Genomic DNA, 27,695 nt, shown 5'->3' on the forward strand with positions numbered 1-27,695 from the left:
ATTAAGATTCTCTCATGTTGTATATTCTGTGGGCTTTAACAAATGTATAATGACCTTTATCTATTATTACAGTATTATCAGATTAGTTCTGTTGGGCTAAAAATTCTCTATGCATCATTTTTTCATCCCTCCTTCCTTTTCTTTCCCTGAACTCCTGGTAACTAATAGTCTTCTTATTGTCTCTATAGCCTTTTTTAGAGTATCATATAGTTGGAATTATAGAGTATGATTGTGTGAATTCATATTGGCTTCTTTGACTTAGAAATATGTGTTTAAGTTTCCTCCATTTCTTTTGCAGCTTGACACCTAATTTTTTTTTTAACTAAATTACTGAATAATACTCCATTGAGTGGACATACTGTAGTTTATCCATTCCCTTACTAAAGGACCTCTTCATCACTCTTAAGTTTTGGCACTTATAAATAAAGTTACTCTAAACATTCATGTGCATGTTTTGTGTGGTAAGGTTTCACCTCATTCAGATAAATATCAAGGATCATGATTGCTGGATGGTATGTGAAGACCATTGTTATCTCTTAAGAAACTGATGAACTCTTCTAAAGAGCCTGTGTTATTTTGTATCCAAAAAGCAATGGGAATCCCTATTCCACAGCTTCCACTAACATTTGATGTTTTCAGTGTTTTAGATTTCAGCCATTCTAATAGATCTGTAGTAGTAGTATCTCACTCTGTTAATTAGAAATTCCCTAATGATATATTATATTGAGCATCTTCTTATATGCTAATTTTCTACCCAGATATCCTCTTCATTTTTGAAAGATATTTTCACTAGACAGAATTTTCAGTTGATGAGTTTTCTTTCTTTTCAGAACTTCAAAGATGTTACTCCACTGTTTTCTGGCTTGCATTTTTCTGAAGTGAGATTTTATGTTATTTTTATGTTTGCTGTACTGTTAAAATATGTGTCTTTCTTTGGTTGCACTTAATGATGTTCTATTACTGATTTTGAGCAATTTTATTAGGATGTGCCTTGGTATATTTTTTCTATTTGTTTTGCTTAGGGTTCATTTAGCTTGGTTCTGTAGGTTTATAGTTCATATCAAATTTGGAAAATATTTGGCCAGATTTCTTCAAATATTTTTTGTCTTCCATCCTCTCTTTCCTATTCTTTGGGAATTCCAATTCTGCATATTTTAGACTGCTTGACGTTGTGTCTTACAGCTCCCTCATACTCCATTCATTTTTTTTTTTTTTTTTTTTTTTTTTGCTTTTCTCATTTTGGATAATTTTAATTGCTTCTTTTTAAATTCACTATTTTTTTTTCTGCTATGGCTAATCTGCTGTTAATCCTATCCAGCATATTTCATCTCAAACATTGTAGTTTTTCTCCCTGTAAGTTCATACTGGGTCTCTTATATTTTCCATATCCATACTTTCTGTGTACAATCTTTCTTCTATATTATTGACTGTGGTTTTAATTCTTTCATTGCTGTTACTTCTGGGTCTGTTTGTGTTCATTGATTTTTCTCTTTAATGCAGTTCATTTTTTTCTTTGTCTTTACATGTCTGGTAATTTTTGATTGGCTACCAGACATCATAAATTTTGTGTAACTGGATACTGAATATTTTTGTATTCCTACATATATTCTTGCACTTTTTTTCTGGGATACAGTTATTTCTTGATCCTATCATGGCCTTTTTTCCTTTGATGATCACTTGGTAATGGCTTCTTCATAAGTTTTGTTAGACAGGACCAGAGTGGCCTTTAGTCTGTAGCTAATTTTTCCCCTTACTAAGACAATACACTTGTAAGTATTCTGAGGCTTTGTAAATACAGGATTTTTTTGCTCTAATGTTTAGTGAGAACATGAACTATTCTTGCTCTGTCTGTGGACACTGAGTTCCGTTTCTTCTGCTCCTTTCAAGTATCCTCTTATCCTTGGATAGCTGCTATACATGTAGGTGGTAATCAGTACTCAGTTCAAAGCTTGAAAGGAATGCTTTTTACACCTCTAAAGCTTTCTCACTGGACAGTGCTCATTTCTGGGTTGTTCGTTTGTTTTGCCGTTTTTTTTCTCTGCCTGTGGACTGAAAACTTTATCCACTCAGTATGCTTGGGTAATCAAAAAGCTGATCATATTTGTTTTTCACTTTATTCAGGTATCACTGCCTAGCATTCCAGTATCTGAAAACAGTTATTTTACTCACATATGTGTGTGTGTGTGTGTGTGTGTGTGTGTGTGTGTGTGTGTGTCTATAGTAGTTTTAGGCAGCATTAGTTCTTGGCTAGAAGCAGAAGTTCATTTGATATCTGGATAAAAATTTTATTTAAGGATTAAAGCAAAAATAAAGTTATTGACAGGATTAGGAATGACCTGCAGCCTAATGTTTTTGGAACATAATCCCTTGTTGTAGGCTGACTCTGTATTTTGCTGCACAGAAGGAAATAAGCAGGAAGTGGTGCTTTTTTCATGGAAGTTTTTTTCTTTTTTCATCTTCACACAAGTGATTGTAGAAAAGGTTATTTATGTAACAATGATGGAAACTTTTCAACAATTACTATAATGGTTAAGTTATTATGGATGTAAGACTGAAAAAATATCAGTACATGCTTTTCTCTTTGCTAGGGTGGATTCCCAGATTATAGTAATTTTTATCTGTTAGTATTTACAGAAATATTGTAATTGAAGTGGTATTTTTTCTTTTACAGATAGACTTTATTTTCTTTTTTTAACTTTATTTTCTAATAGAAATAATTTCTCCTTAGAAGATTAGTCAGGTAATTGCACGTAAGGAAATGGAAGTTGTTAATACAAAAGGATAATCTGGCCGGGCGCGGTGGCTCAAGCCTGTAATCCCAGCACTTTGGGAGGCAGAGACGGGTGGATCACGAGGTCAAGAGATCGAGACCATCCTGGTCAACATGGTGAAACCCCGTCTCTACTAAAAATACAAAAAATTAGCTGGGCATGGTAGTGTGTGCCTGTAATCCCAGCTACTCAGGAGGCTGAGGCAGGAGAATTGCCTGAACCCAGGAGGCGGAGGTTGCGGTGAGCCAAGATCGCGCCATTGCACTCCAGCCTGGGCAACAAGAGCGAAACTCCGTCTCAAAAAATAAAAATAAAAATAAAGTAAAATAAAATAAAAAAAAAAACAAAAGGATAATCTATGCTTAAAGTTTCTGAAGGTCATGTGGATTAAGTAGATAATTTAACTGAAAACGTCTTGCTCAAAATAGTCTCAATATAATGCTGATAATATGTAGGAATTATGAATCATTTTAAAAATAATGAGAAGCGCCGGGCGCGTGTGGCTCAAGCCTGTAATCCCAGCACTTTGGGAGGCCGAGGCGGGTGGATCACGAGGTCAAGAGATCGAGACCATCCTGGTCAACATGGTGAAACCCCGTCTCTACTAAAAATACTAAAAAAAAATTAGTTGGGCATGGTGGCGTGTGCCTGTAATCCCAGCTACTCAGGAGGCTGAGGCAGGAGAATTACCTGAACCCAGGAGGCGGAGGTTGCGGTGAGCCGAGATCGCGCCATTGCACTCCAGACTGGGCAACAAGAGCGAAACTCTGTCTCAAAAAAAAAAAAAAATGAGAAGCGAGTGCTTTAGCATGAGTTACAATTTTCAGCTTGGTCAAATGAATTTGAGAATTTACTTTTTTAAAACATTTTCATGAATTTTATGTTGAAGAAATGTTTCTCTTGGCCAACTTTTGGTTCATGGAGAATGACATCTAACAGATTACTTCAGAAAGCCCCAGCTGTATGGGAACTTTGATAGTGTAGCAGAGGGAAAAAAAACTTGAAGAATATGTCAGTGTGTCTTTTCAATAATAGCACATAAGGGAGATTCCTGGAAAGTAACATTAGCAGATTGATAAATGTAGTGGATAGGGCTTCAAACCCTTTCAAATCCAAAAAGTAGAAGCATGGTTTTGAGATGCTTTTCAAATGACTTGTATAGTTACAGTACTAAGATTGTAATGTTATGTATACTGAGAATTAAAAGCATTATCATTATACTGGGCCTTTTCTATCATACATAGCTAGTTATCACTGACTTTGTGAAAATCTTTCTAAAAGACAAAATGTAGTATTATGCTAGTGAACCAGATAATCAATTAAAACTAATGCAAATGTGAAATTTATGAAACGAGTAACCTAAAGTCTTTCAGAGAATTTAGAGTTTGATTTTTTTTTATTTCTAGCTGATTGTTTGTTGTTTTTGTTTCTTAAATAAGTTTACAAAAGATGAGAGAAAGGAAGTTATGAAAGATTAGAAACCTTAATTTTTTTTTTAATTTACATCACGTGTACTCTCTTTCTGTTTATCTATATCTTGGATTGTCTCTGACAATGTAAATGTTCTCTGCTACATACTTTACCATCTCTCATTGACTTGAGTTGGTACGTGACCCAGGAATACAAATTGATGTGTATGGATCTCATTAAAATATTAATTGAAAGAAAATAGGCTGTGATTTATATAAAGTTACTCCTTATTTAGGTGGTCCATGTCCTCAACTAAAAGAGGTGCTATTTAGAGTTTTGTGTTGATTCCTTTTCCCTCAAGAAACTGCACATACATTTATACTCTTCTCTTCAATATTGCATGCATTTACTGTATATGATATTGAACATCTGCAGTAGCTTTTTTTCACTTGTGATTGGATGACTATTTTTAGTAGATTTACTTTTTATTTGATCATTTTAAAGGCAATGTAGGCCATGACTTAATTTTTATATTCTTAAACCAGATAAATTCACGGAACTTAATATGGTCTTGGGAGGAGGGTGTGATGCCAAATCAGTCGGGATTGGAGTTTTTCTTTCCCTTTGGATAAGAAGCTATTTAGTTTATTTTTAAAATTCTTTCTGATTCTTCATTTTTACATTTACAGGATATATAGTGGACTGGAAATTTGAAAATGAAATTAAGGAATGTTGTGCCCTTGGGTGATTATAGTTTGTGACTTGGATACAGAGGGATTATATATAGCATAAAGCATGAACTACCTGGACTTCAAATCCTGGCTTTTTAGGACAAGTTTCCAGGTGTTTCTCAAAATTAGCTTCTCCATCTGTGAAATAGAAATGGTTTTACACATCTCAGGGCTATGATTGTGAAGATCAAATAAGCAATATACATATAAAGCATGATACATATAAATATTCAATAAATATTCGTATTATGATGATCAGCTGCCTGTGGACCCTAGTTGGCTCATTTATAAAATAAGAAGGTTGAACTTTGCCGATTTGTATCACCATTTATTTATTTATTTATTTATTTAATTTTTTTTGAGATAAAGTCTCACTCTCTTTCCCAGGCTGGAGTACAGTGGTCTGATCTCGGCTCACTGCAACGTCTGCCTCCTGAGTTCAAGTAATTCACATGCCTAAGCCTCCCAAGTAGCTGGGATTACAGGTGGATGCCACCACGCTCAGTTAATTTGTGTTTTTTAGTAAAGATGGAGTTTCACCAGGTTGGCCAGGCTGTTCTGGAAGTCCTGGCATTAAGTGATCCACCCACCTTAGCCTCCCAGAATGCTGGAATTACTGGCTTGAGCCACTGTGTCTGCCCTATATCACTATTTACATAAATATATTTAAAATGTCATAGCTTTTCATTTGAAGTTAAAAGTGTATATACTATATGCTTTAGCTATCATGTAATCTACCTAATTTTACAAATGAAGAAATAAGCCCAGAGACTCCTTACCCAAGGTCACAAATCTAGGTAGTAGCCGAGTCAAGTGGAAACAGATTTTTTAAAGAGATGTTTAAAAGGTATCTTTTAAAAAATAATATAATGGATTGTATCATCAACAAACATATTATTTTTGAGTCTGCACTGTATACATGACACTGTATTTGGTACTTTCAGTGAGGGAATAACACAGTAAAGCAGTACACAAATTAACATAAAACATGGTGCATGCCTTGCACGATTTTATGGGCCCTTCTTACCTTACTGAAGTTATCTTTCTGATATGAGGTAACTCAGTATTTTACTCATTTTGAAAATTTTATTTTCTTACTTGATTGTCTTTGGGGGAATATAATATTCTACCTCTCCTAAAGAAGAGAATTTACTGGGAAAACTTGGGTTTTAATAAAAATGCTTTCATGAGAATGCCAAAGTTCCTGAGTGTACTATTTTTATATATGGCCTAACATCAGAAGAAAATTAGTAAAAATAGACAATTTTTGAAATTTCAACCTTGAGGATTAAATGTGACTTTCTTTTTTCATCTCAGGGCACAGTCAGTGGTGTGCTGCTAGTTACACCAAATAATATAATGTTCGATCCACATAAAACTGACCCTTTGGTTCAAGAGAATGGCTGTGAGGAATATGGCATCATGTGTCCAATGGAAGAGGTGATGTCAGCTGCAATGTACAAAGACATTTTGGATAGCAAAATAAAGGAATCCTTACCCATGTAAGAGTGGTATTTATATTCCTTTGCAACTTTATTGTTTCTAGATAGTTGTCCCTTGTCTAATACCTTAACTATTATCATTAGTTTTCTTATAACTGCCATTTATTTTGTCAATAATGAAACAAAAATAGGTGCATTACTGAGAAGATTATTCTTAATTTACACCTGGGATAGTTAGGAATTATCTTAGATTTGTATTTGTATATGTTATCAGAGAACCAGGTATTTGAAAAGTAACCTATAGTGCCCATTTAATTCAGTGTTTACCAGCCCATTTTATTCAGACACAGCTTCCAGACTTCTAAATTATCCCAGTGAGTAGTCACTGTCGAGATAGTGAAGTGACTGAAGAGGTGGGATTTTGGAGAGGCCACATGAGCAAAGACCTGACATTGCTGTGGGCAAGACAGCTTTTTAAAAAATTTGTTGATTTCTGTGTTTGCACTGTTGTCTCCTAGTATAATATACCATATAAAGTACAGGGAAGAAAACCTACAACTTGCTCAAACATAAAGAGTTAACTTTAGAATATACTGGTCAGGGGATTTGTGTGATGTGTTGAGGTAGCTGTGAGACTACAGTTTGGACACAGCTTTTAAAAGTAATATGCTTGTCCAAAGTAATGTCCAGAAAGAAAATGAGGAATGAGAAATAAAAGGAGAAAATGATAAAGATAGGTATACAAAGAAGGGAAGGAGAAGTACCAAGGAAGAAAATAATATATTAGGAAATAACCTACTCATTCCTTCATACATGACTATTAAACATTTTAAAATTATCTTTACTTTAGCTGATACTGATATTTATATCCCTGTATTAGCCTGACTGAATGATAGCTGTTTTAAAATTAACCCTTGTGGGGCAGAGCAACTTACAAAGGAAAAAAAGGAACACATTATTTTTATTTCTGAGGAAGACTAAATGAATTGGTAGAATATCTGTGACAGAATAAAATCCTTTACTCAAAAACTCTCCACTGTACCTTCCACCTAACAGATATTATTTTGACTTGGTAGACTAATCTTTAGAGCTGCAGATAATTCCTATAAGGTGTTATTATCCTCTGTATTAGTCACATTTGTTATATTTGTGGGCCATCATCCAAGGCCAGTTTCAGCAAATAAGGATTATTGGGGGTGGATATGGAATGAGACAAAGGTAAAAGAGTAAAGGATTACATTCAAGGAAGAAGAAAGTTTTATATAAATATACATATGGAAAAAGAGAGAGAGTCATTGGTGAGATTCTCTTTCTGTTGTCCTCCTTTTCTTTCTTTTTGTCTTTCTCTCTCCCTTCGCTTCTTCCCTTCTTCCCTTTGATGAAGTCTCACTCTTCCACCCAGGCTGAAATGTAGTAGCACAATCTGCAGCCTCTGCCTCCTGGGTTCAAGCAGTTCTCCTGCCTTAACCTTTTCAATAACTGGGAATAAAGGCACCTGTCATCATATCTGGCTAATTTTTGTATTTTTAGTAGAGACATGTTTCACCATGTTGGCCAGGCTGGTCTCGAACTCCTGACCTCAACTGATATGCTGGCCTTGGCCTCCCAAAGTACTGGGATTACAGGTGTGAGCCAGGGCACCTGGCCTTGTTGTCCTTTTCCATTTGTGACATGGTACTTTGGGATTCTCTTATTCTGAACAATGTGCAGCTAATTTTTGTATTTTAGTGGAGATGGGGTTTCACCATGTTGGTGAGGCTGGTCTCGAAGTCCTGACCTCAAGTGATCCACCTGCCTTGGCCTCCCAAAGTGATACGATTATACAGGCGTGAGCCACGGCACCTGGCCTTTTCCATTTGCAATGTGGTACTTTGGGATTCTCTTACTCTGAACAATCCATAACTATTCTACAAGGATGCTGTAGAGCTCTTCCCTTTCAAATCACTGTTTTATTATTCACTGTCATCTGGAAAGTATCTCCTGGATTTGATACAATCGTTTAAAGATATTTCTTTAAAAAGAAATATCTTTAAATTCTACCTTATGGATTGATTTAAAATAATATTTGACACCAAATCAGATAAATAAAACCAGTGGTTTTGCAGAGTAATGTAATGTATGGCAAAAATGAGGTCTAAGATTTAATTGGTTTTCTTCTGTCTTATGCTCCTTGGGAGATTGATTTCCAAGGTATTAGTCTGGAATTACATTCAACAGTAGCATCATTGACATAAATGTTTAACTTTTCAGCATATTAAGTCTGAAGGGCATGGCACTTACCTAAATATATATCCTGTCACAGTTGTTATACTTATCTCTTACCTAAGGATCTTCTAATTTTTTAAGTGTACAGATAAAATTTCTCAAAACTTTTGTCCTGTTCTAACACCCTATAGATGCAGTTTGAGTATATCACCAGTAGATGACACTATTGCATATTTAATAACAAACTAGATTCCTGTGTTTCTTAAGGTGAATCAGATACAAAGGCAACAGAGATATTGGCTTCAACTAATTAATACTTTAAAAAAATTATCCATCCCAGTTATAGAAATTATGCATACTTGTTACAGAAAAATTGGAAAATACCAAAAACCAAAACAAGAGAAAAAGAGTTACCCAGCTTTACCATTCAAAGATAATTATTTTTGTATTGTCTTACTTTCCAGTCTTTTCTATTCAGCATATTTTACATCGTTCTCAAACTACATGTGTATAAATGTTAATACTTTTTATTAAGAATTCATGTAATTTTATTTATCATAAACTTCATGTAACCATCATTTTAAATTACCAACTTATATTCATGGTATAGGGGTTTACACTCCCTCTTTTTAGAACTTACCTTTTGAACATTAGTGTTTACATACACAAATGTCATTAAACATGAAAGTCTAGACCAAGTTATGAACCATTCATTTGTCTAATTTCTAAACTTTTTACGTGAATAAGTTTAGAGGTGTTAAAGAGTATAGTTGTTAGCCTGAAGATTTTCTCTAAAACTTTTGCTTGAGTTATATTCAGATTGGCTTTAAGCCTTACATTTGAGCCATATATTTTAAACTTTATTTGAATGTAAATAAGCACTGCATGTGTGTATGTGTGTATATATATGGAAATCAACTTATTTTTACTGTTATTGGGAGATTTAAAGTTTTAATTAAAAATTGATCTATTTACTTTCCATATTTTAGTTTAGAATTTTAGCTTTACTTAGAACTTAAGTCATCAAGTTCGCTTCAAGTAGATTACTTGCAAGGAAATCTTACTATGATATTTCTTGAATATTAAACAATTGATGTAAAAGTTTGATGTAGTTAATTGATTTATAGAATTACTTGGTCTATAAACTTACTTATTTGGTCATATGAGTAAATCAGATTTTTTATATTCAATTGAGATACTTGCTACACCCTTTGGTTAAAAAGTATTTTTAGTGATGTTAATTCAGTGTTCAGTGTATGGAAAATAAAATATGACAATTTTAAAAGTCTGATTATTTTTTATTTTGTTTAATGGCAGAGAAATAGATCAGCTATCAGGAAGGGATTTCTGCCATTTGAAGAAAATGACAGGAAGTAATACTGAGGAAATAGACTCAAGAATCCGAGATGCAGGTAATGATAGTGCCAGCACTGCTCCTAGGAGCACTGAGGAGTCTCTTTCTGAAGATGTGTTCACAGAATCAGAACTTTCCCCTATACGAGAGGAGCTTGTCTCTTCAGATGAACTGCGACAAGATAAATCTTCTGGTGCGTCATCAGAATCTGTGCAAACTGTCAATCAGACTGAAGTAGAAAGTCTGACAGTCAAATCAGAATTGACTAGTACTCCTGGTCACTTAGGATCTGATACTGAACATTCTACAAATGAAGTTGGGACTTTATCTCATAAAACTGATGTAAATAATCTTGAAATGGCCATTAAGAAAGGAGATCAAGTTGCAGATAACTTTCAAGGAGTATCAGGCCCTAAAGAAGACAGCCCAAGTATAAAAAGTAATTCAGACCAGGATTTTCTTCTTCATGAGAATTCTCTACACCAAGAAGAGAATAAAAAAGAAAATATGCCTTGTGGGAAAACAGCTGAATTTAAACAAAAGCAAACTGTTAACAAAGGAAAACAAGGAAAGGAGCAAAATCGGGACTCAGAGACAGAGGTAGAAGAGCTACGCAAACTCTGGAAAACCCATACTATGCAACAAACTAAACAGCAAAGGGAAAATATTCAACAAGTGTCACAAAAAGAAGTTAAGCACAAAATTACACCTGCTGATGGACACATAGAAAGTAAGTGTTATGGCGTAAATAAAGTTAGTTCATCTGATTGTATGGTGTCTCTCTCTTTCCTCACTAACACAAAAGCTGCTGTACCTTAGGCCAGCCTGAAGGATAATCAAGTGGTGCTTGACTGGTGATCCTCCGGGGACAAGTATATACAGTCTCCAGTGTCTACTGTCTTTTCTTATCTTACAGGTAGATCGTACAGAAAATGAGCATCATTGCTACCCACCGTGTTAAAACATTCTTGGCTCACTACATTCTATCGTTAAACAATCTACTTCTTGAAAGTGCACACAAGCTGTATAATACCTTTGATCACTCCATTTTCTCTTAAAAAGTTTTTGGTATGTTACCATTAAAAATGCCTTTTTTTATATACAACATTTTAATTGCCAAAGTCATAATCCCATCTTTTATTAAAATGCAGTTAAACATAAAAATGTATTTATAGAATTTTTCCACATACCAAGAAGTTTCATCATCATCTGATTATTTTCCTTTAAAAACCTGCACTCAGGATAAATGAAAACACTGTTTTATCTTTCAGTTTTCTGCTACTATTTTCTTCTGAAAATTATACTAATAGTCTTTCATTTCTAATATACTGTATTTCTGTTAATACATTATGGGTTAAATGGGGTACAGCTCAAGTAACTTAGCTAACATTTCTAATGTTAATTCTATTAGAATGTTGGTCTCAGAATAATCCAATTTTCATATGAACTTTTCTTTCATTTTTTAAATTCAAATATTTTTGTTTTGCTGTAATATACATAAAATAAAATTTACCATTTAACTTTTTTAAATTGTGGTAACATATAACATAAGTCTATTATTTGAACCATTTTTATATCTACCAGGCAGTGGCATTAGTACATTCACATTATTATGCAAACAATGTGTATTATTTTTTTTTAATAGAACAAGAAGTTTATTACTCCCACTCAGTAGTTAGTGGCATTAGTACATTCACATTGTTATGCAAACAATGTGTGTGTGTATATATATATATATATTTTTTTTTTTTTTAATAGAACAAGAAGTTTATTACTCCCACTCAGTAGTTCCTGGGGGCTTTGATGTTAAGTCATACATAATTCGAGAAATACCAGGAATCTTCTTAATCTCAGTGACCATCTTTAACACCTCTACAGGGATCTCATTGCCAGGTGTTACAGGAATCTCATTGCCAGATGTTGCAGGTATACTAGTCATGAAGTCACTAGTAATAAAGGTTCGAATAACCACAGATCTCTGGCATGAAGGCTGCTTTTGAAGTGGGTCCCGATCAAAATGTAATGGTGTCAAAATCACCGGCATCTGGCTGATTTTCCCAGCATACCCAGACTCCCTGAGAATGTTATGGGCCTCAAAATCAGCTTGGCGTAAAGTACTGAGCACACCTGTTGTCAAGAAAGTGGGAGTAACATCTGTAGGAGGTTCTTCATACACAAACAATGTGTATGTAAATGAATACTACTATTCATTTACAGAGCTTTTTCCATCTTCCAAAACTGAAACTCTATATTCGTTAAACAATAGGTTGGCCAGGCATGGTGGCTCATGCCTGTAATCCTATCATTTTGGGAGGCTGAGGCAGGCAGATTGCTTGAACCCAGGAGTTAGAGAACAGCTTGGACACCATGGTAAAACCCTGTTTCTACCAAAAAAAAAAAAAAAAAAATTACAAAAATTAATCCGATATGGTGGTGCATACCTGTAGGCCCAGTTACTCAGGAGACCTGAAATGGGAGAATTGCTTGAGCCCAGGAGGTTGAGGCTGCTGTGAGCCATGATTAGGTCATTGTACTCCAGTCTGAGCAACAGAGTAAAATCCTGTCTCAAACAAAAAAACCTTCAAAAACCAATAAGTTGCTTTTCTCCCTTCCTCATAGCTCTTTACAACCAACATTCTACTTTGTTTCTGAATTTAACTACTCTAAATACTTCATGTGAGTGGAGTCATACAATACTTGTCCATTGATGTTTGACTTATTTCACTTGACATAATGCCTTCAAAGTTTATTTTGTAGCATGTGTCAGAATTTTCTGTCTTTTAATGGCTGAATAATATTCTATTGAATATGTATACATTTTGTCTTTTCATTTGTTGATAGACATTTGGGTTGTTTCAACCTTTTGGCTATTGTAAATAATGTTTCATTGAACATTAGTGTACAAATATGTCTGAATCCCTGCTTTGAATATATATATATATATATGCACACACACACACTTATATATTTATTATTATTATTATTATTATTGGTATATACCCAGAAGTGGAATTCTGGATCATGTGGTAACTCTATGTTTAATTTCTTGAGGAACCGCCTTACTGTTTTCCATAGTGGCTGCACCATTTTACCTTCCCCACAGCAGTGCACAAGATTTGGCTCTTTTTAAAATACCCAATTTTCCTTTCATCATCCTATTGAGATAGCCTGAAAACCTAAGGGTTGTGTTCAGTAGGTATTAAAATAATTCATGGCCAGGCACAGTGGCTCACTCCTGTAATCCCAGCACTTTGGGAGGCCGAAACCGGCAGATCACGAGATCAGGAGATCAAGACCATCCTGCCTAGCATGGTGGAACCCCGTGTCTACTAAAAATATAAAAAATTAGCTGGGTGTGGTCATGTGTGTCTGTAGTCCCAGCTACTTGGGAGGCTGAGGTGGGAGAATCAATTGAACCTGGGAGGCGGAGGTTGCAGTGAGTTGAGATCGTGCCATTGCACTCTAGCCTGGGTGACAGAGCAAGACTCTGACTCAAAAAAAAATATATATATATATATATTTTTATATATATATATATATATATATATATATATATGTAAATACCTGAAGCAAGTTCTATAAAAGATTGAATATTTTTATTCTGTAATACTTATTTTTTAATTCAAAACTAGTGCATGTTCAGTAAAGAACATTTGGCAAACATAGGAAGATTCTGGAAAATTTATAAAAATCACCTGGAGGCCGGGTGCAGTGGCTCACACCTGTAATCTCAGCACTTTGGGAGGCTGAGGGGGGTGGATGTTGAGGTCAGAAGTTTGAGATCAATCTGGCCAACATACTGAAACGCTGTCTGTGCCAAAAATACAAAAAATTAGCTGGGTGTGGTGATGTATATCTATAATCCCAGGTAGTCAGGAGGCTGAGGCAGGAAAATCGCATGAATCTAGGAGGCAGAGGTTGCAGTGAGCCGAGATTGCACCATTGTACTCCAGCCCTGGTGACAGTGTGAGACTCCATCTCTAAAACACCTGGAATTCATCACTTGGAGATGATCATTGTTAACATTTGATATATTTTTCTTTCTTATAGAACAAAATAATACTTGTATCCTACTTTTTTCACTTACTAATGTCACTTCTTTGAAAACATGACTTTAATGACCCTACAATTTATTACCATTTACATATTAAGACATCCAGTTGTTATTAATAATCTCTATTCTTAAGACATTTTAAAGAACTGTCCAGCATTTTTCAAAACATCAAAGACAGAAGATGTATCTTAATATATATTTTGAAGATCTTTGAGTGCATCTTTGACTACACGTGATAGTTGCCTTATAACATGAAACCTTTGAAAAAGATAATAATCTATTTAACTTGATAATGTGATGGACTAATTTTCTTGTGGGGGTTGAGGGTTTAATGGGGATGGGGAGATTGTATTATAACCAAATATTAAAAGGCGAAAAATTGGCAGATTTTTTTTTTTTTGAGACAGAGTCTCACTCTGTTGCCCAGGCTGGCATGCAGTGGCGTAGTCTCAGCTCACTACAACCTCCATCTCCCAGGTTCAAGCTATTCTTCTGCCTCAGCCTCCTGAGTAGCTGTGATTACAGGCACGGGCCACCACACATGTCTAATTTTTGTATTTTTAGTAGAGACAGTATTTCACGTGTTGGCCAGGCTGGTCTTGAACTCCTGACATCATGATCCACCTGCCTTGGCCTCTCAAAGCACTGAGATTGCAGGCGTGAGCCACTGAGCCTGGCCTGGTAGATATTTTTAAACAGACATCTCTAAACTGTCCATTTGGTTTCTTTTTGTGGGGGAGGGGGTAGTTTTAAGTAATTTTAAGTTACTTGTTATTCTGTAATAGAGAAATATTCAAACTTTGTGATCTTTATGACTTTGTAATAAAATTGTGTAATAAATATAAAATTGTCCAGTACAATTGTGAGAAGAATGGTGAAAGTTCATCGTTTTAACCACATGAAAATAGTGGGGTTCCCATAGACTATCTACCTTGTGTAATATTGCCCGGAAAAAAAGCCATGATGAGTACCCAGATCGCCTTACTTTAACTAAGTGCTCTTTCTTCCGCAGTGTGCTGCCTTCGTAAACTAATTAAAATCTGGGTTCCTGAACTCACCTGTATATTTAGACCCTCAGTATACTCTTTATCAGCATCTCTGGTTAGAAGAGTTAGAACTAATTCAGTCTTAATTAACTGTCCAAACAGGTGGCACAATCTAATATATTGTTGACTAAAGTTTTATTTCAATTTTGTATACATGTAAAAGCATTAGAAACTTCATTACATTTTTGTCTGTAACAGCCATGTTAAGTATGCCTTTAAAAATTCTACAGTTATTTAGATGTCATTCTAAAAGACTGATAGAGAATAGGTAGAAAATTATATATATAATACGTGTGTGTGTGCATATTAGTATGGTTGTTGAAAATGTAATAATGTTCTTAAACTTTTACATTTTTCCCGTAATGTTCTTAGACATAATTTTTGTTCATAAACTTGGCTGTTTTGTTAAGTTTAGTTGTGTTGTATCTGTGACTTTACCTTTGAAGGAAAAAAATACAAGTTACTTAAGAAAATTTAGTATCAGTAAAGTGAAGTTTTATTCTGTAATTATTTGTCAGAATTTTGAAGGTAAAATTACCTAAACTACTTAAACTTGGTGTATGAATATTGAATAAATACCATTTGCATCTCCATTCTAGGTCCTGCACTTTTAAAAGAAAAGAGAAGGCATCGATTACATAAGTTCTTGTGTCTCAGAGTTGGAAAACCAATGAGGAAAACATTTGTATCTCAAGCAAGTGCTACAATGCAGCAGTATGCACAGAGAGATAAGAAACATGAATATTGGTTTGCTGTGCCACAGGAAAGGTAAGAGACCCATACAACAACTTGAGAACATTATTGAGATTCTTTGAACTAAAATTGTTTTGTTTATCAAAATACCAATGACAAACTATGGAAACATAGTTTATGATTAAAAGTAGATAATAAATCTGTTTGAAATAATTTTGCTCCTACTTTATAATTTACCCCATTTTTAATTGCATTCCCTTTTGTAGTTTATTGTTAAAAAATGTGAACAAATATCCAGTTTGAATAGTAAAGAAACTTAAGATACCTTGGAGCAAGAAGATTCATTAAAATATTATTTGATATAGCTCCTTCCTGAAGGCAGGTAATGGTATATAATTCCTTTATGTTAAAAATTTCCTCAGATATTCATTAAATGCCATCTATATACATGACACCAAATTAGCTACTAAAAGGCTGCAGTGGTCTTCACAATATTGTGTATACTCTTTGCACAATTAAATTTTTCATCATAAGTTTTAAGCAGTTGTATAAGATGTCTGTTTTACTATCTTGTAAATTTTTACATTTTAAGTAAAAGCTGTTACTTATATCCAGTAAAAATGAAACATCATAACATTTTCTCTACCATTATCCACTTAAAAACTACTTTACCAGTTAGACATTGCATCATTACTTTTTCTCCTTAAACTTGTATTTTCGTAATACTACCTTATACAATCCCATTATAAGATATTATATTTTTATTCTCTATATTTATTTGCAACAAACTACATATACTTACCACATTTACATATCTGTGTGTGTGTATACTGAAATTGCATTTTTTAAAAAATTTTCTGTGACTGTTGTAAAAATAGTAAAGGGTTTAAGGTTTTAGGCTACTTGCAAGCCCACAACTTAGTTTGGCTCCGTTTGATGCATGCTGGGAGGAAGCACAAAAATACAGTAATCAGAGCATTAGCAATTGTGTGAGTTCTCTGTACCTCCTTTCCCACAAAGGATGTGAAGAAGGCCAAGTGACAGCTGCACATGCCTTGGGTTATTTTACAGAAGAGGAACCATAAGTTTAGGGAACCTGAATCTTTTATAATGGACATTAAACCTGGTTACCCTTTCCTTCTTAGTAAGATACTATCTCTGCTTTCTAAGATAATGCTACACTAACGTACTTGAAAAGATACTGCTGAACAAAGGTATTACATATAAAAAGTAAAATATCATAGGGAATGCTTGTCTAAGGGTATATAGATGGACCTTTTCTATATCCATTGATAGATAAATATGTTTCATTAAAAGGATGAGATAGGACTCAGCATCAGTTCTGCCTCTCGCTTTTATTTTTCTTAGTAAGTACTGAGAAGCTTTGTTCATAGAAAAGTCAATAAGACTGAAGAGAATTTTATTTTAATAATGTCATCAATTCTTTAAACTTGTTTCTATATAATTTCAAAAATTAGTAATTTTTGTCAGAATATTTTTAGTGATCATCAGTGAACAACTCCATTGAAAACACCTTTAGTTCTGTGGAAATCAATTAATGAGAAACCACCTGACATACAGAAGGACTTATTACCCAGTTTTTATAATCATTTCCTGTCTCAACACCAATCTTGGGCAGCCTGGAAGTTTTTATGCTGTAGTGCATGTACCATTGTAAATTCTGAATAGGTGAAGATATGCCCTTCTTTTATAAATTAGAAAAAGTGCTTTAATGAAAGCAGATAAAAGGGAATCTGTAAAATATCTTGACCATACTGTTTTTAGGCAGATTATTATGAGTAAAGAGTAACATATGGAAATTGGAGATATGCAAATTGATTCCCTTAGCTCCATTTTACGTGATTGTGTACCTCTTAGAAAGTCTTTATATGTTGCCTTGGAAGACTACTGCTTTTAAGCATAAAATGATAATGCTCCTCTCCCTCTTCCCATGCTACAAAATATACAATTAGTACAATGTGTGTCTTCTACAACATTGGCTTAATCTTAAAATATGATTTGCATAGTTGATGAATACCTGGAAAGGACAGAAACAGATCTTCAAACTTTCCAGTGATGTTGAAATCACTGCAATGAAAAACGTAACTCTATTTAGTAAAATGGACATAAAAATTTAGTTTTTCTCATTATTTTTTGTTTTATTTTAATGTTTATGTGTACTTTCCTATTTTAATATTCATTCTTGTATCTTGGCTAATATTCATTACAAACTAGTATTATTAGGATTCTGATCTTTATTGTAGACATAATACTTAGGAAAATTGCTATTTAGATAGTAAGAAATTGATAAAAAATATAAGATGTTACATTGAAAGATAAAATGTAGCATCTTTTAAATATGTTAGCTGCCACATAAGGAATGGCAATTTAAAAAATTGTTACATTGAAAATATAATTTTCAGAACTGTGGTTATTAACTGGTATGTTAGCTGAGAGTTATGTGATCAATTTTCAAAAGTGTGTTAACTAAAACCAATAAAACCTAGATATTTGAAATATGTGTGTGACTCTCAAATATGTTTAACAGCGAATGCAACAACCGGCTTTACAGTAGTAAACAAAACATTGAAAAGGAGAACACAAGATTTCTGAGATTAGATCATCTGTCCTTCAGCATTGTATATTCCTAGTATCATTTAAAAGTTAAGGATATTACATTTCTATTAACTTGGAAAATTCTGTATAATGTTTCAATATAGACCATTAATAAATTGTTTACTTGTATTTTAGATCATTAGATTATTGCAAATGAGGTTAAAGTTGTGTATCTTATTTCCTTTTCCATCACTAGTGCCTTTAAAGAAGTAAAGCATTATTATATACAGCATCTGAACTAGTCAAAAATGTGCAAAGGAAAATTTTAATGTAGTTTTCTAAAGAACAACCTGACAGAATATAGCCAAATAAAATTTTTAATTTAATGGCTTCATGATAGTATATCATTTTATATTAATATAAAACAGTACATTTTGTGTACATTTTAAGTCTTCAAGATTTATTAAAATATTTTACAAATATAATTTTGTAATTCTAGCAGCACAAAATACTAGATGTATTAATAGCCACTTCTCCTAACAGGACAGATCACTTGTATGCCTTCTTCATTCAGTGGAGTCCAGAAATATATGCAGAAGATACTGGCGAATATACAAGAGAACCTGGATTTATAGTTGTAAAAAAGATTGAGGAGTCTGAAACAGTTGAGGATTCTAGTAATCAAGCAGCAGCCAGAGAATGGGAGGTAAGGAGAAATATATCAAGATTTTAGTAATCTTTTGAGTTTATATGAATTATTAGCTTTATGGTAGTATAAAGAAAGCTTTAAGTGATGTTTACACAAAAGAGGATTTTTTTAAAGATTTATTCATGTGTATATGTGATTATTGAATGAATCTGAATAGTAACTTTAATACTGTATTTGCCATTCTACTTTTGCTTTAAAATACTAGAAAACCCATCAGCAATAAAATGAACTTTTATTGAAAGTATTGTAGAATGTTTAGTTTAGGAAAGATTAACATTATGGCAAAGAAGGAAATATCTCCTTCATGGAGGAGGTACAGCAGTCATTTAACACATCTGTGCGTAGTATTTGCATAACATCTACGCAAATTACTACTCCTTTCTAGATTTTAGACCTAAACATTATCTTGTCTTAAATTTTTCAGTAACGATTTTAAAGAAATAAGCAGATGCTAATTTTACAAAGTAGTAGAAACTTTATGTGCTCAAATTTACTGAACTTGTTTAAATGGTCCAAAGTAATAAAAACTTTTTGTAACTCCTCTTAGATATATTTTAAGATTACGTATTACATTTTACATGCTTTATCTTGTAGGGTTGGTAGTGTGACAATATATGTTGGTGTTGCCTAGATTAATCTCTTCTTGATGCATTAGAAAATCTAGAGCAGATGCTAAAATGTGTTAATAAATGTAATCAAATTTTGTTATTCATTTGGTGTTAATGTTTGTGGTTGTTAATGTGGTATGAATGTATTGTGCATGCACTTAACATGTATAATAATTGAAGGTATACATGGCATGTCTTGTTTAAAATACAGACTTGATTTTGAATGTGTCTTATTTCATTCTGTGTGGTATACAGCATCAGTTCCTGCTGTGTCTACAATATAAGGGAGGGAAAGAAGAAACATATTGAGCATATATTTTGGGTTATTTTAATACTTAAACCAACATTGTCAATCTTTATACCAGCTTTATTCATAATGGCCCCAAAATTGGAAAGGCTTATTAGCAGGAGAATGGATGAATAATTTTTTGAATACTTATAGAATTCCAAATAACAATAAAAAAGATCTACCGGTACAGGCAACGACATGGATGAATCTTACAAATACATTGAGTAAAAGAAACCTGACACAAATTAGCATATTCTATGTAATTTTATTTACACAAATTTTAAAAGGGCAAAACTAGTCAGAAATCCATCACACTACTGGATACTGGAGTGTAACAGGGTGGCTCGAGGCATGAGGGAGCTTACTGAATTCTAGAGATGTTCTATATATTACCCTTGGTGGTGGTTCCTTGGGTAATTACATATTTTAAAAAAAAAATTTTTGGGGCTGTGTTTTTTTTAAATTTATTATTATTATTATTATACCTTAAGTTCTGGAGTATATGTGCAGAGCATGCAGGTTTGTTACATAGGTATACACATGCTATGGTGGTTTGCTGTATCCATCACCCCATCATCTACATTAGGTATTTTTCCTAATGCTATCCCTCCCCTATTTCCCCACCTCCTGCTATCCCACCTCCCCTAGCCCCCCACTGCCTGACAGGCCCTGGGGAAAAAGGATATGAGAAATACCATTCTCATTACTCAAGATGTATAGAGGACTGCATTTCCTCTTTTTGTAGTATCACTTCATACACCACATGATAAAGAGTACTTTGGGGTAAAGGAGCTATGCCTGAATTAATTTCATCAGCATGGCTGCTGTTGATGAGAAAGCATGTTTTTAAAAAATTAAGACACAAAATGATTAAAGAAACCTTTCTCCACCATGAACCAAACTTATGTGTTTGGTATAATACTCAAATAAAAGAAATACGCGTTATGAGTTTGCTTTTGGGGATCTGATACCCTTACCTTATAACTGAGAAGGAACTACTTATTACAGAGTCTCCCTGATTTCTGCCAGTATTCAACACAGGAAGTCAGTAAGTATATCCTGTGTAGTGAGGATACTGTTTGATGTGGAGTTTTGCAGTTCTGTGAAAAAATTACTTTCTGTTTTTTTGATACAGATTGTTTTTATGCCTTTTCACTGAAAAATAGAAGTGCTCTAATGGCATTTTAACAAATTGTCAGGCAAGTCCTGAGGTGAAGATTAGACAGAATGCCTATTGACATCTGCTATTTCCTGATGATAACACTTTTGTTTAATAAATATACAAAAATAAAAGATTAATATTAAAATAAATTCACATATACCAGTCGTTCACCTTTATCAACTTATTTCTTCTATGTCTCTCCTTTTCTCCGATTGTTCATTGTTACTCAAATGTCATAAAATATTTAAAATATGTGTAATATATACAGTTTGTATTTTTACAATTTGTGTGTTGAGTCATGATCCAACTAAGTTCCCAAATGTTGCAGTTAGTTAACATATCTCTTAAATCCTTCTAAATATAGTTTCCTCTTCCATTGCTTTGCTTTTTTATTTCAGTTTTTAAGAAATCAGACTTTTTTTGTAGAATGTCACATAGTCTGGCATTCGCTGGTAGCATCCCCATAGTGTGTCTATTAACATGTCGTTCTACCTCTTGAATAACTGTTAGATCTAGAGCAATGCATTTAGGTATAGATTATCATCTTTATTTTACAGATTATTTCTCTAAGCTTGTTTTTTATTTTGCTGAAATTCTCATAGTGGTAAATCATAGTGGTTAAACGCTAATTCAGAGCCTATGCCTTTTCTACCATACCAAGGGCTCAACTTTGGCAGAACCTTTGCATCATGATAGCCAACTTTCAAAGATCTCATTGCTGATGTCTCAAATCAGACGAATTAAATCAGAATAATTGGGAATAGGACCTAGTTATCAGTGTTGTTTAAAGCTACCTAGGTAATTACATTGTGCAATCAAAGTGGGAAAACTAGTATACTATGCCATGCCACAACTTCAGGTGTTGTGTTAAACATATACAATATTAAGACTGTGGAAGAATCTTCAGACTCTATTGATTGCCATATAGTTCAATTTTTGAGTCCCTCTCATACAAGTTATATTATGTAAAATATTTGTCATACTCCTTTTATCTGTGATGCTGCATCAAAAACGTAAATTTGATTCACTGTAGAGAAAGGTTTGTTTAATCATTTTGTGCCTTGATTTTTAAGAAAATATATTTTCTCCTGAGTGCAGCCATGCAGATACAATTAATGTTGGCACAGCTCCCTTACATACCACAGGACTTTCATCATGTTGTGTATTCAGAGACACGACAAGGAGAGAGAAATCAAAAAACATACCAGGCTGTAAGTTAATGATCTTTGAACTTGGTCTTCAATTTTGTCCATCAAATACCCTTTAAAATTTAACATGTTTGAAAAGTCCCCAAGCCCAAGCATCCAGTGGTATAGCTTAAAGGAGTGAACACCACAATAAGCTCAAATTATCTTTGAAGTCCAAGATTCATGTAAACCTTTTCATTCATCTTCATTATTTGTTTGTTACAATATAAAAATAAATGTGGAATTTTTTATCATGAAGTCAAAATGATAATACTGTAAGTTGATTGACTTTTATCCTGCCATCATTTAACATGAGACATTACCATACCACTGGACAATATCAGCATCCGCCCCAAGTGCCAACTTCTAAAGGCTCTATACTAGAATTTTCTGAAAGTGAGGGCTTCCTTGCATCACATGTTCAGTGTGCCAGTCTTGCTGCTTGACCACAGAGGCCTCAGAGGTGGAGCTTTTTATGCTAAAATTGCTTTTTGGCCCCCTTCTTTTGGACTGACTTTTCACTCCTTTTGGAATAATAGCTGGCAGAGAAAGCTTTCCAAAATTTTTCATCTCCAATTTTATACCACATGTAGTTCATTATCTCTGATACTCCAAACCTAATCAAAGCATCAAGTTCTCCAAGGATGATAAATAAAAACAACTAAGAAACTTGTTTTGTTAAATCAGATTTAATTGATTTATTTAATCTCTCACACATTTACTTTTTGATTAAATTTTAAGAATGAATTTACTAAGATTGTGTGTCCGTAGAGTGTGCAACAATATTTTTCATTCTTAAAATGATTGGTATTTGAATAAAATTGTTCTGGCTTCCTTCTTGCTTCTCACCTTTGCCAAAGTTTGGATGAAAAGACATTCTGTACAATTTTGGGGTTTCAAAACAACTTGTGTCTTTTTAGGTTCATGGCATTAGTAACATTTCTCAATAGTTAAAGTTTAGGTTATTTAAGTATAAATGTAAATATGTTAACTACTTACTATATAAACCTCTATACCATTATTCAAAATATGTTGGAATCTGCCTTTTAGCTTAGATACTTTGAAAAATAATTTATAGTCTTTCCATTTTGACTTTAATATCTAGTGTTCATTTTAGTTTTATAAATGTAAAATATGTAACCTGTTCTTAGCATTTTAGGCCGTAACATTTATCATATTATGACATTGTTGGATTTGGTTTTTCACCACTATGTGGTGATTGTCTTGTGGAGCCAGTTCTGTTTTCACAGCTGTCATTAAGTAGAGTTGTGGTCAGGATCATTCATTAGGAACTTTATATAACCATGGTTATTGCTGTAACTCCTAAGAAGCACCTTATCAGGAGACTTCACTTGTTTGGTGAATATCTTATTTTTTAAGCTGACAGGCAGTGAGTATTCTGGTGTTTGTTTTATTAAACATATTTTTAAATTATTATTCAGGTACAAGTAATGCCAGAATTAAAACTGAGTTAATACATTAAACACACACAACCTTCATGATCCCTTCTCAGTCTAGCCACCAAATTCACATAGAATTAATTTTGTCCAAAAGTGAAGGAATTCTGTGTCTAAAGTCACTACATAGAGAAGTCACATTTCTCAGATAAAGGGAATTTTTTGTAGTGATCAAGTAATCAAATAGTGTTACAAATTATAACTCCAGAAGAAATTTAATGAGTCTGAAAAAGATAAAAATCAGAAGGATTAAACACTCAATTACAATTTATAAGTTTATAGGTACTGATTTTCATAATATAGTCATGCACCACATAATGACATTTTAGTAGGTCCCCTGAGATTATAATGGAGCTGTCTCTTAGTGATGTCATAACATCATAGTGCAATACATTACCATCTCTACGTTTAGATATATTTTGATATACAAATCCTCTTAAGTGTGTTACAGTCACCTGTAGTATTCAGTACAGTAACATGCTCTATGGTATGACCTAGAAGCAATAGACTATACTATATAACCCAGTTATATGGTAGGCTATATATACTATTTAGGTTTATGTAAGTACATACTGTGATGGTCACACAAAGAATTTGCTTAAAGATGCATTTCTCAGAACGTATCTCTTTTATTATGTGATATATGAGAATATTTCTATATACTATTTTATATAGTATATAGAAATGAAAGTTTTAGACTATTCATGTTTTCTCTTATTAGCATTTGACACCCAGGATTTATGCCTAATATGATCTGTTTTGACTACTGATGATGTTATTTTAAAGATGTATCGACCTCAGGAGAGTGTTGAACCAGTGCTTTGCTTTCCTGTTAATAATATTCTTCCAATTGCTAGACCAAAGTTATGAGCTTTAACATTTCTATTAAAAAATCTTAAGGCTGGGCATGTTGGCTCACACCTGTAATCCCAGCACTTTGGGAGATCAAGGCAGGCAGATCACCTAAGGTCAGGAGTTCAAGACCAGCCTGGCCAGTATGGTGAAACCCCATCTCTACTAAAAGCACAAAAATTAGCTGGGCATGATGGCGTGTGTCTGTAATCCCAGCTACACAGGAGGCTGAGGCAGGAGAATCTCTTGAACCTGGAAGATGGAGATTGTAGTGAGTGGAGATCATGCCTTTGACTTCAGCCTGGGCAACAGAGTGAGACTCTGTCTCAAGAGAAAAAAAATATATCTATATCTCTATAGATATAGATATATATGTCATACAGACTATGAGAGAGACAGGATATATGGATGATAGACTAGTTTATGATTTTAAATATGGAAATTCTAAAATATTACTTTATTTTTTTAATTTATTATTTTTTAAGAAAGGGTCTTGCTATGTTGCCCAGGCTGGAATGCAATGGCACACTCATAGCTCACTGCATCTTCAAACTCTTTGACTCAAAATGTCCTACTGCCTCATCCTCCTGAGTAGCTGGGACTACAGGCATGTCCCACCTTATCCAGCTATTTTGTTTATTTTATTTTATTTTATTTTATTTTATTTTATTTTGGTAGAGATAGAGTTTTAATGTGTTGCCCAGGCTGGTCTCAATCTTCTGGGCTCAAGTGATCCTCCTGCCTCAACCTCCCAAAGCCCTGGGATTACATGTCTCACCTAGTATAAAATAATAAATATTAAGTAGGGTAATTATGTATTATAGCTTCTATCATACCATTCCCAACTCAAATAGGAAGAGATATAAGGTAATTTAATAACTTCAGTTTCAATAAAGGAAAAAGATTATTAAATTGAATACCTCAATTATGAGAACAGATTATGTTCAATTTGTAAACTCGTTGTGTTTTCAAAAGTGCTTTGTTTTGTACCTGTCGTGCTATAATAATAACAACTGATATTCGCTTCAAACTCTTGGATATCTAGGCAAATTTAAATGACTTAGCATATGTGTTTTAAATACTACAAAAACAGAAAGGGCAAGAATGAGACTTACTGAGCTCATTTTATGTTTGCCAGACACTGTGTTTGTAAATTTGGATGGCTTTGAGAAACAGAAAACCACACTCAGAATAGCTTAAACCTGTTGTTTCTCAAAGTGTCGTTCCCAGATCATCATCAGCAGCAGCAGCACCTGGGGATTTGTTAGAAATGCAAATTCTCAGACCCCATTTCAGTCTGATTCACTGAAAACTGTTTTGAAGCCCAGCATTCTAGTGTAACAAATACTCCAGGTGATTTTGATGTAGGCTAAAATTTGAGAGCCACTGATTTAGGTCTGTAAAGACTAGTTCTGTCCAGAAATGAGAGCCAGCCTCCTCAAAAACACATGGCTAGAAGAATAGTTGAGCAAAATCAAGGCTGCTTTAGGAAGGAGGTGTAAGAGTGGATGTTGACTAGGCAACCAACAGAATAGACTGTGCCTTGCTTGGTGGGTTTTTTGTTTGTTTGTTTCTAATATTTCATTTAAGCCTCTTTTGGAACATATGTCATATTTGATATTTGAAAATGTACCTGGAAGTTATGACAAGCTTTCAAAATGCTGCTTCTACCACTACCACTACTAAATTATATAATATTGCTGATTGTTGTTAGGAGATTCTGTGATGGGGGGGTAGAGTATAACCACAGTGTACTGTATGAACAAGGGAACTTTAAGCCTGGTATGAAGATAATGATGATGTGCCTATGAGGGACTGTGGGAAAGATTTTAGGATAAGTGTAGTGGGGCTAAATGAGAGGACTAGGGGAAATGGCTGGTATGTGGGGGAGGCAGGGTGTTTGCTGTAGGGTGTTCGCTGTGGTGTGTGCTGTGCCCTGTGTGAGTGCATTTTGGAATATGGAGGAATGAGATGGGGGGGTTGGCTGGGATGCAGTATTGTGTGTTAAAGAGGTGGTGTGTATGTGAAGAGGTGGCATCGTGTGTACATACAACAAAGTGGAAGGAGCAGCCTTACTTTAAAATGGAAGAAATTTTCAAATGTATTATCATGACATTGATACTCTAATTAAAATTCTAGATAATTATAGTTTATATATGTAATTTATATTTTTTAAAAAGTCATTTCTTTGGTTATATTAAAAATATCAGTGGATAGTGAAGTGTATATAGGCATAGTGAATATAACTACCTTTTCAAGAAATTCGATGTTAGAAAACACAATTTAAAAACAGACTGTATAACAGGTAAAGGAATTTTCAGGTTACTTTGAATATTTGTGTAGGATTTATTTGTAGCACATTAGCTTGGTTTTTACATAGTTATTCTGTGAAATTTGAGGGCGGAAGTGTCCGTAAAGGGCATCTTACTGCTTAAAAAATGTTCACATAAAAGATGCAATTTTATAGTACTATTAGCTGTAAATAAGGAACATAATTTTATGACTGTATGAACAAACAACAAAATGTTCATTAAAATCATTTGTGTGCTTTCAGGGACTCTGTAAATTATATTTACTACTTTTTTGTTACTGGGTTACTTTTAGTATATTTCTTCGTGTACTGATGTTTGGAAATACAGGCTCTGTATCTTTAAACTTTTGAGCCCTTTCTTTGCACATTTGGGTACAGTGCAACCAAACTTAAGCATGGGAAATTCTCTCTTCCCACCTCAGCTTTACAGCCTCCACTCAGGACTTTCATTGCTATGGATACTACTTAGTGATTAGTTCTCTCTCTTGTCAATCAAATCTTTGTCTCTAGCAGACTGTTTTGTCACTGTAGTAGGGCTCTGGTGCTGGAAATTTATCTTTGACAGAGGAAGAATGCTTTTGAAAACAGTTATTACATGATTTTATGTAACTTAATTTGCCCTGGAAAGGAAATGTCTCGTCTCTGGTATGGGAAAAAAGGGAGAAGACATCAACCAATTAATCATAAATACACTCTGGTAAATCTTAGTCAATTATTTTAATTTGTATATATACTAGTCTTTTCATGGTGACAGTATGAAAATTATACAATTTCTGAAAGTTTAAGCATAGGGAATATTTATAGAATACAAAATTTTATGATTGTAGAAAGTACCTTGAAGTTGTTTCTGTTAATTCT

The 27,695-nt window shown here is 33.8% G+C and overlaps 1 protein-coding gene across 6 annotated transcripts in view; it reads left to right on the forward strand.

The window, feature by feature from the left end:
• The window catches only part of OXR1 (oxidation resistance 1), a 478,618-nt gene that overhangs the window by 424,630 nt on the left and 26,293 nt on the right, over nt 1-27,695 (forward strand). For 4 of the 6 annotated variants that reach the window (XM_074387039.1, XM_039464477.2, XM_039464478.2 and 1 more), the window contains 4 exons: nt 6,230-6,414; nt 9,877-10,643; nt 15,613-15,781; nt 18,806-18,968. In XM_074387039.1, coding sequence (XP_074243140.1) covers nt 6,230-6,414; nt 9,877-10,643; nt 15,613-15,781; nt 18,806-18,968 — 1,284 coding nt within the window. The other 2 variants (XM_010349279.3, XM_010349278.3) reach the window with 1 other exon arrangement.

Source organism: Saimiri boliviensis, chromosome 15, assembly GCF_048565385.1.
Source record: "Saimiri boliviensis isolate mSaiBol1 chromosome 15, mSaiBol1.pri, whole genome shotgun sequence".
Classification (NCBI taxonomy): Eukaryota; Metazoa; Chordata; class Mammalia; order Primates; family Cebidae; genus Saimiri; species Saimiri boliviensis.